The 15138-nt window shown below is 34.6% G+C and overlaps 1 protein-coding gene across 4 annotated transcripts in view; it reads right to left on the reverse strand.

The window, feature by feature from the left end:
- The window catches only part of PROS1 (protein S), a 105474-nt gene that overhangs the window by 38986 nt on the left and 51350 nt on the right, over positions 1-15138 (reverse strand). For 2 of the 4 annotated variants that reach the window (XM_074299819.1, XM_074299821.1), the window contains 3 exons: positions 13940-14062; positions 13683-13814; positions 8141-8266 (listed from right to left, as the gene is read on the reverse strand). In XM_074299819.1, coding sequence (XP_074155920.1) covers positions 8141-8266; positions 13683-13814; positions 13940-14062 — 381 coding nt within the window. The remainder of the gene's footprint in view (positions 1-8140; positions 8267-13682; positions 13815-13939; positions 14063-15138) is intronic. The other 2 variants (XM_074299820.1, XM_074299822.1) reach the window with 1 other exon arrangement.

Genomic DNA, 15138 nt, shown 5'->3' on the forward strand with positions numbered 1-15138 from the left:
TTTTTAATTTGGTCTTTTTCTAGCTTTTTAAGTTGCAAGCCCAATTCATTGATCTTCTCTTTCTCTATTTTCTTCAAGTAAGCCTCCAAAGATATAAAATTTCCCCTTATTGCTGCTTTAGCTGCATCCCACAAATTTTGGTATGATGTCTCATCATTGTCATTATCTTCAGTGAAGTTATTGTGTCTATAATTTGCTGTTTCACCCAATCATTCTTTAAGATGAGATTATTTAGTTTCCAATTATATTTTGATCTATTTACCCCTAACTTTTTGGTGAATGTAGTTTTTATTGCATCATGATGTGAAAAGAAAGCCAGTACTATTTCTGCCTTCCTACATTTAATTTTGAGATCTTTATGTCCTAATATATGGTCTATTTTTGTATAGGTTCCATGAACTGCTGAGAAGAAAGTATACTCCTTTCTGTCACCATTCAGTTTTCTCCTAACTTTCCTAATATTTGATTTACCTCTTTAATTTCTTTCATATTTGTTTTGTGGTTTGATTTGTCTAATTCTGAGAGTGCAAGGTTGAGATCTCCCACTACTATAGTTTTACTGTCTATTTCTTCTTGCATCTCTCTCAACTTCTCCTTTAGGAAATTAGATGCTATACCACTTGGTGCATATATGTTTAGTATTGATATGGCTTCATTGTCTACTCTTTAGCAAGATAAAGTTTCCTTCCTTATCTCTTTTGATTAGATCAATTTTTCCTTTTGCTTGATCTGAGATAAGGATGGCTACCCCTGCTTTTTTGACTTCACTTGAAGCATAATAGATTCTGCTCCTGCCTTTTACCTTTACTCTGTAAATATCTCCCTGCTTTAAATGTGTTTCCTGTAAACAACATATTGTAGGGTTCTGACTTTTGATCCAGTCTGCTATCTGCCTCCGCTTAATGGGAGAGCTCATCCCATTCAGATTTACAGTTAAAATTACTAATTCTGTATTTCCTGCCATCATAATATCCCCTGATTATCCTTTTTTCCCTTACCCCCACTTAACCCCTTCCCCAGTATTAAACTTATGAGCCCCACTTGCGTCATGCAGCCCTCCCTCTTTAATATCCCTCCCTCCTCCTTTTAAATCCCTTTCCCTTTCTTATTCCCTTTCCTTATTGCTCTTTTCCTTTTCCCTTTTCCTTTCCCTCTTTTTAATGAGGTGAGAAAGAATTTTCTGTAAAACTAATATGTTAATAATTTTCTCTTTAAGCCAATTCTGATGGGAGTAAGGTTCACACAATGTTTCCCCCCCTCTCTAACTTCTCTCAGATATTATAGGTTTTCTTTGCCTCTTTGTGGGATGTGGTTTCCCTCTTTTTATCTCCCCTTTCCCCTTTTTCTTATACTATCCCTTTTCCATTTCTACTTCCTTTTTTTTGTTATAGCCTTAAAATTAAATTATACATGTAGTCTTAATGTATATCCACAACAGAAATACAGTTTTTAAGAGTCCCTTTTACCTTTTTCTGCTTTTCTTGAGTCCTACAATTGGAGATCAATTTTTTTGGTTTTTTACTTAGAAACATATAGAATTCATCTGTTTCATTAAATGTCCATATTCTTCCATGGAAAGAAATGCTCAGTTTAGCTGGGTAGTTTATTCTTGGCTGCCTTCCAAGTTCTTTTGCCTTTTGGAATATCAGATTCTAGGCTCTTCAATCCTTTGATGTAGAGGCAGCCAGATCTTGAGTGACTCTTATTGTGGCACCTTGGTATTTGAATTGTTTGTTGTTGTTGTTGTTGGCTGCTTGTGATATTTTTTCCTTAGTCTGATAGTTCTGAAATTTGGCCACAATGTTCTGTGGAGTTTTTTTTTTTTTTAAAGGGTCTTTTTCAGAAGGTGTTCGAGGAATTATTTCAATGTCTATTTTATTTTCTGGTTCTATTATCTCTGGGCAGTTCTCTTTGATGATTTCCTGTAAAATAGTATCTAGGATCTTTTTTTCATCATATTTTTCGGGAAGTCCAATAATCCTCAGATTATCTCTCCTAAATCTATTTTCCAGGTCTGTTGTTTTGGCAAGTAGATAGCTGACATTTTTCTGCAGATTTTCATTTTGTTTGGCTTTGCTTGACTCATTCTTGTTGTCTCAGTGAATCATTCATTTGCATTTGTTCAGTTCTGATTTTTAATGAGTTATTTTCTTCATTAACTTTTTAAACTTCTTTTTGTATGTTTCCAATTGAGTTTTTAAATAAGTTGTTTTGCTCATGGAATTTTTTTTTCCATTTCACTAAATTTGTTTTTTAGTGAGTTATTTTCTTTTTCCAATTCATAAATCATACTTTCTTGGGAATTCTTTATCTTTTCCAATTCACAGATCCTACTTTCCTGTGATTTCTTTATCTTTTCCAACTCCTTAATTCTGTTTCCCTGCACTGTGAATTCTTTCCCTTTTCCAATTCACATTTCTGGAAGTTGTTTACCTTTTCTAATTCACATTTCAGGACATTATTATTCCCTAGCATAGCTTCTCTTTTCTTTTCACATTTGTCTTCTAATTCTCTCTTCAGATTTTTAATAGTTTCTTCTAAGAGAATATTATTTGGGGAATTGTCTGGAGGCTGTCTGCTATTAGCCTCCTCAGGTTTGGAAACCAGCTCTTTTTCTGCATAGAAGCTTTCAATCGTTTTCTTCATTTTTTTGCTCATTTTTTAAAAAACTTTCAGGGTCTTCCCTCAGGGCAAGAAGATCACCAGCTACCTCTGCAGAGCGAGGATGGGTTTATGGGCACTATTTGCCCTCTCAAAGGGCTGCAAAGAATGGCCAAGCTTTGGGAGAGCTCCATGAGGGAAGTGATTATGCCTGGGTCAAGCTCTAGGCTTTGTTACGGCCCTGCTAGGAGCCCCACTGTGAGGATTAGTGACCGCCTTGGGGCTAGTGGTTAAGGAGCAAAGGTATCACTGCTCCCCCCACAACTGCTCATTTTGAGTATTTGTGATCATCCTGTTCCTCACTGTGCCAGAAGTGTCCCTGCCTGGGGAAGCGCAGTCTGGCTGGGGAAATTCCATTATCCCCCGAGAGCCCCTCACTATACAAATGAAAGCCTGCCCTGGGTTGTGTCCCTGCTGTGTGTGTGAGTGCCCTCCATGAGCCCCTTGCTGCCGAATACTGGGAAGAGCTGTGTTATGTGTCACTTCCGGTCCTGGGTGGGTGCAGCCAGAGCCCTCAGCGTACCCACTACCCCAGGCTCCAACTTCTCTGCTGGTCCCCTACCCTGCCACTAAAGCAAAGCAGTCAGGATACAGCAGAGAGCTCTGTGTAAACCTTGCAACCGCAGATGCCACCCCGCTCCCATTTCTCTCCCTGCTCTATGCTGGTTTGCTCCCTCCACCTCAGGTCAAACCTTTTCTGGTGATATTCCAGATTCTCTTCCACTGGTAAGTTTTTGTATTTTTAATCTTCATGGGTTTTACCAGTCAAGAGCTGTTTTTGAGGCTGAATTAAATACTTGGTAGAAAGGGAATTAGAGAGCTTAGAAAGTTCTGTCTAGCTAGCTTCTCCACCATCTTGGCTCCACCCCTGCTATTTCTTTTGTGAGCTATTCTGACAAGAGTAAGATTCATTCACTCAGCCGCTCCTCAACTGTAAAAGCTTTTTCTTGCCTCTTTTTCCAAGACAGATAATTTGCACCATTCCACTTCTCCCTTTCCCTTTTTCTCAGTATATTCCTTTCACCCCTAATTTCATAATTTTTTAAAAAGATATTATCCCTTCTTATTCAACTTACACTTATGCCCTCTATCTGTATATATTTCTAACTTCCATAAAAATAAAATTCTATTGAATAATGAGTAATAAATATCAGTCTCTCATATAGGAATGTAAATAGACAAACCTTATTAAGTCCCTCATGGTATCACTTTCCTGATTACCTCCTTATGCTTCCCCAGAGTTCTGTATTTGAAAAATCAATTTTTCCATCCAGCTCTGGTCTTTTCATTACAAATGCTTGAAAATTCTCAATTTCATTGAATGACCACCTTTGCCGGCTAGGTAAGTGATTCTTGGTTGAAATCCTAGCTCCATTACTCTCTGGAATAACATATTCCAAGCCCTCCAGCCCTTTAATGCAGAAGCTGCTAAATCTTGCATGATCCTGACGGTGGCTCTACTGTACTTGAATTGTTTCTTTCTGGATGCTTGAAATATTTTCTCCTTGATCAGGGAGTTCCAGAATTTGGCTATAATATTCCTGGGAATTTTTGTTTTGGGATCCCTTTCAGGAGATAATCAGTGGATTCTTTCAATTTTCTGGTTCCAGAATATCAGGACAGTTTTGCTTGATAATTTTTGTGAACATGATGCCCAGGCTTTTTTTTTTATCATGACTTTCAATAATTTTTAAATTATCTCTCTTGGATCTATTTTCCAGGTAAGTTGTTCTTTCAATGAGGCATTTCATATTTTTTCTATTTTTTTTCATATTTCTCGGTTTTGCTTTATTGTGTCTTGATTTCTCATAATCATTAGGTCTTATTTGCTCAACTCTATTGTTTAAGTAATTAGTGAGCTTTTGTACCTTCTGTACCAATTGGCCAATTTTGCTTTTTTTAAGGAAGGCATTCTTCTCCTCATAAGTTTTTTGCATTCCCTTTTGCACCACTCTCAATTCCTTTCCTATTTTTTCTTCTGTTTCTCTCTTACTTGATTTTCAGAATTCCTTTTGAGCTCTTCTATGGCCTGAGCCCAATTCTTATTTTTCTTGGAGGCTTTGGATGTAGGAGCTTTGACTTCGTCATCATCTTCTGAGTGTGTATTTTGATCTTCCTTGTCACCATAGTAATTTTCAATGGTCAGAAACTTTTTCTGTTGTCTGCTTATTTTCCTAGCCTATTACTCACCTCTTAATGCTTTATTAAAGTTGGGCTGTTTCCAAGGTTGAAGGTGCAATGTCCCAACCTGTTTTTCAGAAATTCTTCTAGCCCTTTTTTCTGCCTGGAGCAGTGTCCCCATGCCACTGTAGCTGTAAGATCTAGTATGATAAAACAAGAGAGTCTTGCTTTGCTTAAGCCAGGATTGGGGCAAGAGTCAGGGCTGGGGCTGAGGCTGCGCTGGCATGGTAGCATTTGAGGCAAAGAATATGCTCTTTCACATAGTCCAAATAAATAAATGAATGAATCTAGGAAGGAAAGACCTTTAGAGTTTCTGGACAAAGCATTAATGATTGCTAGTTACATTCAATCTGGGACAATCAGGACCAAAACAATGACCAAATAGGGCTTAGTTTAGACCCTATTGGTGGCCAATTAGAATCAGACTGCTTTTGGGTTTAAGGCCTGGTTCTCAGGAAATCAAGTCAGTAAACCCCAAGATATTTTAGGAGGGTTCAAAGGTACAAAAAACAAAAAAAGATGCTTTTTAGAGTATAGCATTTACTGAGGTGTCTCCCAATTCTGTGTTAGGAGAACAACAATAATACTATTAAAACTATATGTTGTGTATTTTAGCATATTTATCATGTATTGGACTATCTGCCATCTAGAGGAGAGGGCAAGATGAAGGAGGGGAAAATGTGGAACAGAAGGTTTTTCAAGGGTCAACGTTGAGAAATTACCTATGCATATGTTTGTAAATAAAAAGCTTTAATTAAAAAAAAAAAAAAAACTTTATGTTCATGGACTCTATTTAAATCATAATATAAGAAATTATTTTTATGGTAGTATTCATTGATGGTTAATGATGCAGGTGGTGGCCCCTTTAAGATTCCTTTCTGATCCCCAACCTCCATGGCTGACCTTTGATTTACAAGACCTGGTCACAAAAGAACCCTTTTATATTCCAAAGGGAGATATCAGGATCTGAGCTAACTAATGATCTGCTCAGGTTTCCCAACACCCACCTGGTGGGTTCTGGCCCTCGCTGAGGAACCAACATGGGACTCCACCTATAGGCCCCTTTTACCAAATAAAAGAGACAAGCTGAAATCATCTCTTTGCAGAGCATTGAAACATGCAAACAACATGCTTTGCATCACAGACTCTCTGTCCACAATTTATGGTGTACTTCCTTCTTTATCTAACTCCTTTTACTAACCAGACTTTAACCTTACTTCCAAACCCTACAATAAATCTCTTTTATCAATCTAGGTTTTTGAGCCTGTAAATTCCTTTACAGGGGACTCTGTGCTGCCACTAGAACTCATTTAACTTTGTATCCTTGCACCGAATCCAAAGGGGTTGCAGGGGAGCTCCATTTGACTCCCTGTAACCCAAACCTGCCCCTAGACCGCAATTAACCTAATTTTATTTAGGTATACCTTATCTAGACGTTATCAGTTAAGATAAATTTTAAAACAAAACTATGCTGGTTCATACATCTTCAAATTTTTTTAAATTGAACATCAGATTTTAAATATAAAACTAATTGCAAAAACATAGAATTTAAAATAAAGCACTTTTCTCCTTTCCTTTCTTATTCCCCAGTCTCATTTCTTTCTCCCCTTTACACTCCAAGGTTGCAGAGAATAAATCCTAATATCGTATTTAGACAATAAGCATCACAAGTTAATTGATCCCAGAAACATGAAAGCATTAGCTGTGGCCAAAAAAACAAAGGAATACACCTGCATTTCTCTCCTCTGAGACTATCTATAAACAATCTAGTAAAAGTAAAATAGACCCAAACTTCTTGATCAGTATTTATAAACTAGCTCTCATTCTTCATAGAAGAATGTGTTATCAGGAAAAGGATTTTTTTAAAAGTCAGGCAAGACTTTAGAGCAGAGCACTGTAGCCTTGGGGACCCTAGTTATCTAGATATCCCGAGTGTTTTTATTCTCCTTTATATATGTATATCTGAAGATAAATAAATTAAATCAATTGTACTATGAACTGTTTAAAGATATGTACAAAATGTGTGAAATGCTGTTACCAGATACATCAAGACACTGATACATAAAATTAAACAAACAAACAAACAAACAAAAAATACCTTGCTTGCCTGAAATTCCACAGATACTTTCAAAACATCTATACAATTCATGATGGTATCTATATAATGAGTGTTTCAATGTTACTGGTGGGAAATAGGGTTCAGATAACCAGTTTCACCTGGTCCCTTCTATATTATTTCTAAATTAATTTCCATGATAACCAAGGATAATTATAAGGACTTAAGTTTACACAGTATACTAAAAAGAATCCCTGTGATGATCTGAAAGGGATACAGATTTATGACCTAGAGATATGATAATACCTAAAAAGAAATTTCACAACACAGTTAAAATAAGAATTTAAGTTGGGAGTTAATGAGCAGTAGTTGGGGAAAAGAATTCAAAAGAGAGACTCAAACATATCAAAGAATTTTTCTACTTAGCTGATTGGGTACAGATGAATAGAGCTTGTATCACTAAAGAGTTAAAGATTGATTCTGGCCTATCTAGTTAAAGAGGTAATAGACCCTTCCAATTATGAGGAAAAAAAACATAAAACAGCTCAAGATAATCTGGTGCCAGTATAGAATAATGCATAAGAGTTACCGCACTGAAATAGCATCACCATTTCTGCAGCACTGGAATTGTGAGTTGTCACAGGCATACATGTACCTTGGCCATAAGTATTCCTTATGGGTATATAATGTCATGTTTTCTGGGCATTTAAATTCCTGTGTGAGTCTTGTCCCTAACCAATGGTGTGGCAGACTGTGAAAAGGTGTGCTTTTGTGTCTATGGGTATCTATTATCATTTATTTTGACATGATGTCTCATTAAATATTTGGGGAGGAGGGTTGAATGAGTGTATCCTCTTTTTGAATTAGTAAAATTAAAGACACTGATAGGACTCAGTTATCATGATTTTAAGTAGATACTGATCCACAACAAAATACCTCGGACTTGGTGTAGGTTTCTGGATACTTATGTGGTAGGAAGACCTGGGATACTACACTATTATAGATCAAATATTACATAAAATTATTCTAATCATTTCACCATGCTATGCTATAGTGTTCTATATTTATTACTTGAAGAAGGGCATATTCTTTTATTTATAAAAAAAAAGGTTTTGTTCTATAACACTCATGACAGGACTAACCTGCATCCTTATTTGCTAGGAAAAAATTATTTGCTTAATGAGCTATATTAGAAACCATTAAAAAAAAAACTATAAATATAACCCACCCCTACAACTTTACCTTCACATTCCATTGACATGGGGTTATAACTGTAGCCTGTTGAACATTCACATTCAAAGTCCCCTGGGGTGTTCTTGCACAAAGCTGTCCCACAGACTTTTGATGACAAAGCACATTCATTCACATCTGTAAACGATACCAAAATCTACATATTGCAATAAAATTCATGCTAGAATATGCCAGTAAATTAAATAAAGCAATCTGCATTTATGATATGCCTTTTCCTAGTTCTATGATGAATTTAAGGAGCAGAAGAAAAAAAAAAAAAACAATGTTTTGAGCTAAATACTAATTTACACCATTAAAAATTACCTGGTTATAATGACCATCCTTCTTTTCTTCTTAGATTTAGCACAAATATGGATAAAACTTTTAGATTACATTTTTACTAACTTTACATAATTAAGGAAAAGGGGGGAAAGTGTTTTTCCCTGCTCCCATTTCTAATAGGAGAAAAAATGTGAAATGGTCTGAAGGAAGAGAACCAACCAGGTCCAGATAATGTTTGCTCTTTAAACATAAATTTTCAAATGAAAATTTTCAATAATAGAAAGCAGTAAAGAATATAATCATGTGATCCATTTGATATACAAGGATGAACGTTTTGTTCCAGTTAGCTTATGTTCATTGCTCTGTTGAGGTAGGATATGAACAGATAAAATCAATTATCAGTGAAATTAATAATATGGCTTTATGTTCTGGAAACTTGTAATTTATTCCATACCAATTATCATTTAAACTTTTGTTCTAGAAATTTTAGGATTATTCATTTTATTATGTGATAGATAAGATAGGAAATTAAATATCAATGACAGCTAGTTCCTGGATAATGAGATATGAGAAAAACAGCCAAATGCCCAAGAAATAAAGAGAAAAAGAGAAAAGAATGAGTGAATTTTTTTCTCATCTGCACCATATGAGGAAAAAATATAAATCTTAATGGAAAAAAAGTTTTTTCTTTCTTTTCTAAAAAAGGCATATTGTTTTAATTTCATCCAGAGCACAGAGAATAAAGAATATAGTTGAATTTCCAGACCGTTACTCTTTCTAACATAGTATGAACAAACTCTACAAATAATATTCTCCAATTAACAAAATGAATCAAATTCATTATTTTTTTGGATTAATTAAAATATATAAACACATGAGTAATACTTCTAGCAGCGTAATCTACTTCTAATGGTGTTCCCAAAGGATGTTTAATGAAAATTAAAAGGAATTTTAAAAACAGTAAAGTTCTGTTGTTTATCATACTTTTGTTTGATCTATATAATTTATATATAATTGGGACAATTGTGTGAATATGATCCAAAACAAAATTATTTAAAAATAAATTCTATTTGACTTTGGAAAATAGTCAGAACATATATGTTTATCTCTCTGTTCACATCCTCGACCTTATTCTGTTTTAGTTCTACCAGTTTGTTAGACCATGAAGAAGAGGAAACAAATAATCCACCACAATGGATAATCCATTTATAGATAATCCAAAACTGACCCTATAACCATTATTAAACAGTCAGTCAATAAGCACATATCAAGAACATAATAAGCACCTATGAGACATGCTTTCCTTTGACATATTGTTATTCATCATCTTCCAACCATCAATTGAAGAAATTTCCATTTTCCTTCTCATAGAAAAAGTTTCAGGAACTATGGAGTTCATTGGGATGGAATAAAGAGTTCCATTCCCTGCCAAGATGCTGCTTCTCCTTCACTGAGGACAGAGAAATCCCTAAATGTCTCTAGCAGAGGACCTGTTCCATCTCACAATATATATGCATATCTAGATTACTTGTGCTGTGATTGTGGTCAATTTTCCAGTTATTTCCTGGCTTTAGACATTACTAGCCTGCATTCCAACCTCTACCTCCAGGGGAAACCCAAGTTCTCCTAAACTTTTGTTGTAAGAAAAGTCATCTCTTCTTACCTGGACACACATCACTACAGTACTTTCTAGGTATCTCCATATCATGTCCCTTTGAAAGCATATGTTTCCCCACTCTCCTCCCTTGCTTTCAAGTTCCATCACTAAGAACAAATAATTGCATGAACACTACAATTCCTGGTAAGTATATGTTAAGCAAAAGCCTCACTATTCCAATCACTATTCTCTCACTTTAAAAACAACTCTCTCTGATTAATGCTGCCCAATATGTACTATATTTCCCTATTAGAATATAAACTCTGTAAAGGCAGAGATCATTATGATTATTTGCAGTTGTATTTCCAATACTAGTACATAGTAAGTGCCTAATTAATAAGTGTTTTTTTCATTCACTTATTCACTCAGTTTTGGCACTCAGTTTTGGTGAAGAATGATGTCATATCAAGTTGCTTCAAATCCCTTTGTCTATAAAACAGAAGTGAGGGAGATCATACAAAAAGCCACAACTGAAGTATTGTTAAATTTCTTATTTGCCTTAATCTAATAGCCCTAAATCTAGCAGGCAGTATCCAGAAAGTCAATAATGAGTTATTAAGGCTCTTTAAAACAATTGCAAATTAAAACAAACAAAAAAACAAATATTCTCCATGCTATTAAAAAAATCTGTTTAAAGTTTTTAATTTTTAAGTAAAGAAATATTTTAAATGCTCAATTATAAATACTCAGTTTCATACAAACTTGACTGAAAATTATTTATTTGGCTAAACCTGAAATGAAACATTCCATTATTAGATGATAAAACAGAAGTCTACAATCTAAAACTGTAAAAGTAAAACAAAACAAAATAAAAATTTCACTGTATAAAATTTCTTGTCTTAAAACAGAGTAAAATTTGAACCATTTGTTATTTCCCATTCATTTCCCAGACCTACACTGACATCTAATGTCAGCAAAAACCATTTATTCCTTAATTTATCAGACACTTGCCTTCTGATGTGAATCTTAGTAATTTTATTTTAGAGTCTCTGATTATTGGCCATTTGATTCCAAGCTTATCCACATCTTGGCTAAGAACCCATTCTGATGTTTTTTTTTTGTTTGTTTTTTTTTAAATATATATTCTCTTAACTATTCTGTATGCCATCAGTTAATTGTCATGAAAGAAAAGCCCTATGTAAATAAGGGTCATATAAGCATGTCTTCTGGTCACTAAAGATATCACTGCTTAAAGTGCTTGATGATATATGTTGAGGGCGGTAGCCCCTTGATATTCCTTTGTTTGATCTACAACTTCCTTTGGGACTTGGACCTTTGATACAAGATCTGGTCAAACTAGTTTGGGCTTGTACCCAGCCCCCCACTGGATCTGAGCTGGCTTGGATAAAGCCCACCAAAAATCTGGCCTTCAAGGAATTAACCTGAGCTCCGCCCATTACTTCTTCAAGCAGATAAAAAGAGCAAAGCTAGAATCATCTTGGGTTCAGAGATTTGAAAGATGCCAGCTAAGATGCTTGCATCAGAGATTCTCTGTCCCCGCCGCTTTCGGCGTATATCTTCCTCTATCTAATGCCTTTTACTAACCAGACCTTAACTTTGCTTCCAAACCCTGCAATAAACATCTTTTACCCATCTAGGTTTTTGGACCTGTAAATTCATTTACAGGGGACTCTCGCCGCCACTAGACCTGATTTAACTTTGTATCCTTGCGCCAAATCCTAAGGAGGTTGCAGGGGAGCTCCATGAGACTCCCTATACCCTGAATACTGCCACTAGACCTCACTTAATCCTATTGAGGTATATACCTCATTATTAGATATTTACCTCATGATTTGGTTCAAGTTACCTCATCATTTTGAGGTTCCCTATTACCTCATCAATATATACATATGTGGCTTACCTTGGGGGTTAAGAATGAATTTGGGTTTTTTTTGTTTGTTTGTTTGTTTTTTTCCCTAAGAAATATATTCACCCATTCTTTAGTGGGAAAGATACTGTAATCTAATAAGCAGATGCCTTGGGATATTTAATGAGTCAATTTTTTTTATTCCTTTCTGTAATAAAAACTAGTATCTCACATCTGTGTATCCCTTTAAAGTTTCTAAGTGGAATAATTATTATAATTAGCAGAAAGAAGCTTGGCTTCAAAGCCTAGAATGATTAAAAGAATGATCAAAGTCTATCATGATTATAATAGTCTGCCATTATAGCCTCAAGAAATGCTCATAGATATACTGAAGGAAAATGGCTGGCCACAAATAGAACATTGATTTAGATGGGAATATTCAATGGTCTAACTGTGGTCCTCAAACTTTTTAAATAGGGGGCCAGTTCACTGTCCCTCAGACTGTTGGAGGGCCAGACTATAGTAAAAACAAAAACTCACACTCTGTCTCCACCCTTCAATCCATTTGTCATAACCCTGCAGGCCTGCATAAACATCCTCAGTGGGCCTCTGGCCTGCGGACTGTAGTTTGAGAACCCCTGCACCATTTTAAGATCATTTAAATCAATGGTTAAAACTAAATTTATTAAGCAATATTATATTTACATGGTGCATTATATTGCTTGTTCTAAGGAATAATTACAGCTTTGCTATAATGGTACTTTATATTCTGAGATGAAAAGAGAGAAGCTGGAAAAAAATTACTTCCCTTTGTGGTTAATCTATGAATGTGATTAAAAGAATAAAAAAATAAAACTTACTATACTTTATTTGCTAAATCATTTCCTTTAACCAATTTATTAATAAAAATAAAAATAAACTAAGTGAATTGTTATTAGTTGTAATAGGCAAAGAAGAATTCTCTCCCAAATAAAATTCTAAAGATTCAACAAGAATGGGATAAAAAGTGTTAGGCAATTTTTAATCTTTCCTAAACCAAATAATCCAAGCAGTCTCCTAAAAAATCATGGGGTTTGGGGGAAGGGAGTCATGTGGAAGAGAGGAAGAGAAATAAAATCTACTTCTAAATTTAAAAGAAGCAAGTAAGAAAAATAAATGAATAAATAGGGTACATAAAATAGTTAAAGAAACTGGCATTATTTATTTAGTCTGGGAATCAAGTCTTCAAGTACTTACATAAGAACATTATCAAATGATCATAGAATCACAGAATTTTCATAAAAGCTATGACCTAATCTATCTCCCCAATTTTATAGATGGGGAAACATAAGTCCAAAGAAGTTATATAACTGGGTCTTTACACAGTAGCAAAATTGAGAATAGAATGCAGACTCCTGACTTCTAATCAATCAACAAATAATTAATAAGCAACCATCAGATGTATCAGGCACTGTGCTGGGTGCTAAGGATGCAAAACCAAGAATTAAATATCAGTCTATGCCCTCAAAGAACAGCTACTGCCAACTCTCTTGTGAAAGCAGAACAAGGGAAAATTAACTTGGGCTGTATCTCAAAGAATTTAGTTTAACCATGAGGGAAAAAAATTTTAAAGGATGATTATTAAATGAATTAGGTTATGATTAGGAATATTTTGCCTAGATATAGATCTTTATATAATTGAATGATGTGATAATGCAGTCAGGCTTATACTCAACAATAGCCTTTTTCAGGAACATGATGCAAAGAAAATGTCAACCTTAATTTTAATTTCATACAGAAAACACCTCTTTATTCCTGGTGATCCTTACCTCTACAATCCTTTTTATCAGAAAGCAAATAAAAGCCACTTTCACAGGAACAGCGGTAGGTTCCAGGTAAATTTGTACAGATTTGATTACAACCTCCTTTTATATAAGAGGGATCTTCACATTCATTGATATCTAAAAGAGAAAGGGAAAAATTATTTTTTTAAAAAATCCATAACTGTGGTATCCTTTTTCCTGATCCTTTTAAAGCTTTTTCAAATGGTTAAATCCTGTCATTTTGTGATATATAGTAAACCTACCTTCTTCACACCTTATTCCATGCCATCCTGGTTTACAAACACAAGTGAATTGGCCTTGGCCATCTAGGCAGCGTTCATAGCCAACTTCATTACAAGGCAGAGGATTGCACTGGTTTGGGATTGCTAAAAGAAATAGAAAACTTTGTAAATTAACCAAAAAAAAAACACAATCTCCAGTAAAAATTATGAAAACCTATAAAAAGTATAAGAAATTCTCTCCATCTTTGTGGGGGGGGGGAGTTTTCACAGAGCATCTTTTTTCATGTTGTGCATTAGATAAATTCTTTATAGCCTTTATAAAGCTAGGAAAAACCTTAGTCCAACTTTACCCTCCTTTTACAGAATAGACATAGTGTATATGATTTTATGCATTATGTATACAAAATATCCATACAATTGAAAAATGATTACATGCAATTATTATGTAAGCACATTTTTTTTTCTGGAAGGGAGGTTAAACATTTATTTCCTTTTAAAGGTTTTCTTCATTCTTATCATCATTGCTTACTTTGTCATTTTTGTTTTCTTCTCCTTCCAATATTAATACAATATACTATTTTTGCTATGATCCACTGAATTAGAATGCTTTTTAAAGGCTTAGTTGTTTGATTTAGGATGTAATCATTCCAGAAAAATTAAAGTTCAGCTAGCAGATTCACCAAAAGCTTCATTCTTTCTGATGAAAGGGTCAACTTCTCAACAAAAAACAAAGAAACTTAAAAGCATGATTATACCATGTTTTATGCAAACTATATTTGAAGAAGGAAGAGATTCAGAATGATATAGTAATTTCATTTATTGCCAACAAATGAACAATAGTTTATTAAAAATATAAACTGAGGATAAAACTTTAATAGTTGCTCTTTCTTCCAGAAGCTGACATTTAAACCCAAATATTTAAGTATGCCAGGGGCAAAAGGGTAGTTTCTGTATGTTTTTATTTTATATGTGATCAATCCTACTTGTGTTTCATAGAAACAAAAAGCTGAATACCCCTTTCATTTTCCTTAATCTTCTAGGTCTTGACAAAGAAAGCTGATCTTAAAATACCTACTTCTAAACTACTAGGTAATGGAGAACAAATCATTCTCTTAAGGAATAACAGAAACCAGTTTCAGAGATCCAGAACAAAGGAACACCAACTATAACACAATAAGTGGTGCTCAGGCTCTGATTAAGATCTTTAAGGAGGGAAAGCA

Source organism: Sminthopsis crassicaudata, chromosome 3, assembly GCF_048593235.1.
Source record: "Sminthopsis crassicaudata isolate SCR6 chromosome 3, ASM4859323v1, whole genome shotgun sequence".
NCBI lineage: Eukaryota > Metazoa > Chordata > Mammalia > Dasyuromorphia > Dasyuridae > Sminthopsis > Sminthopsis crassicaudata.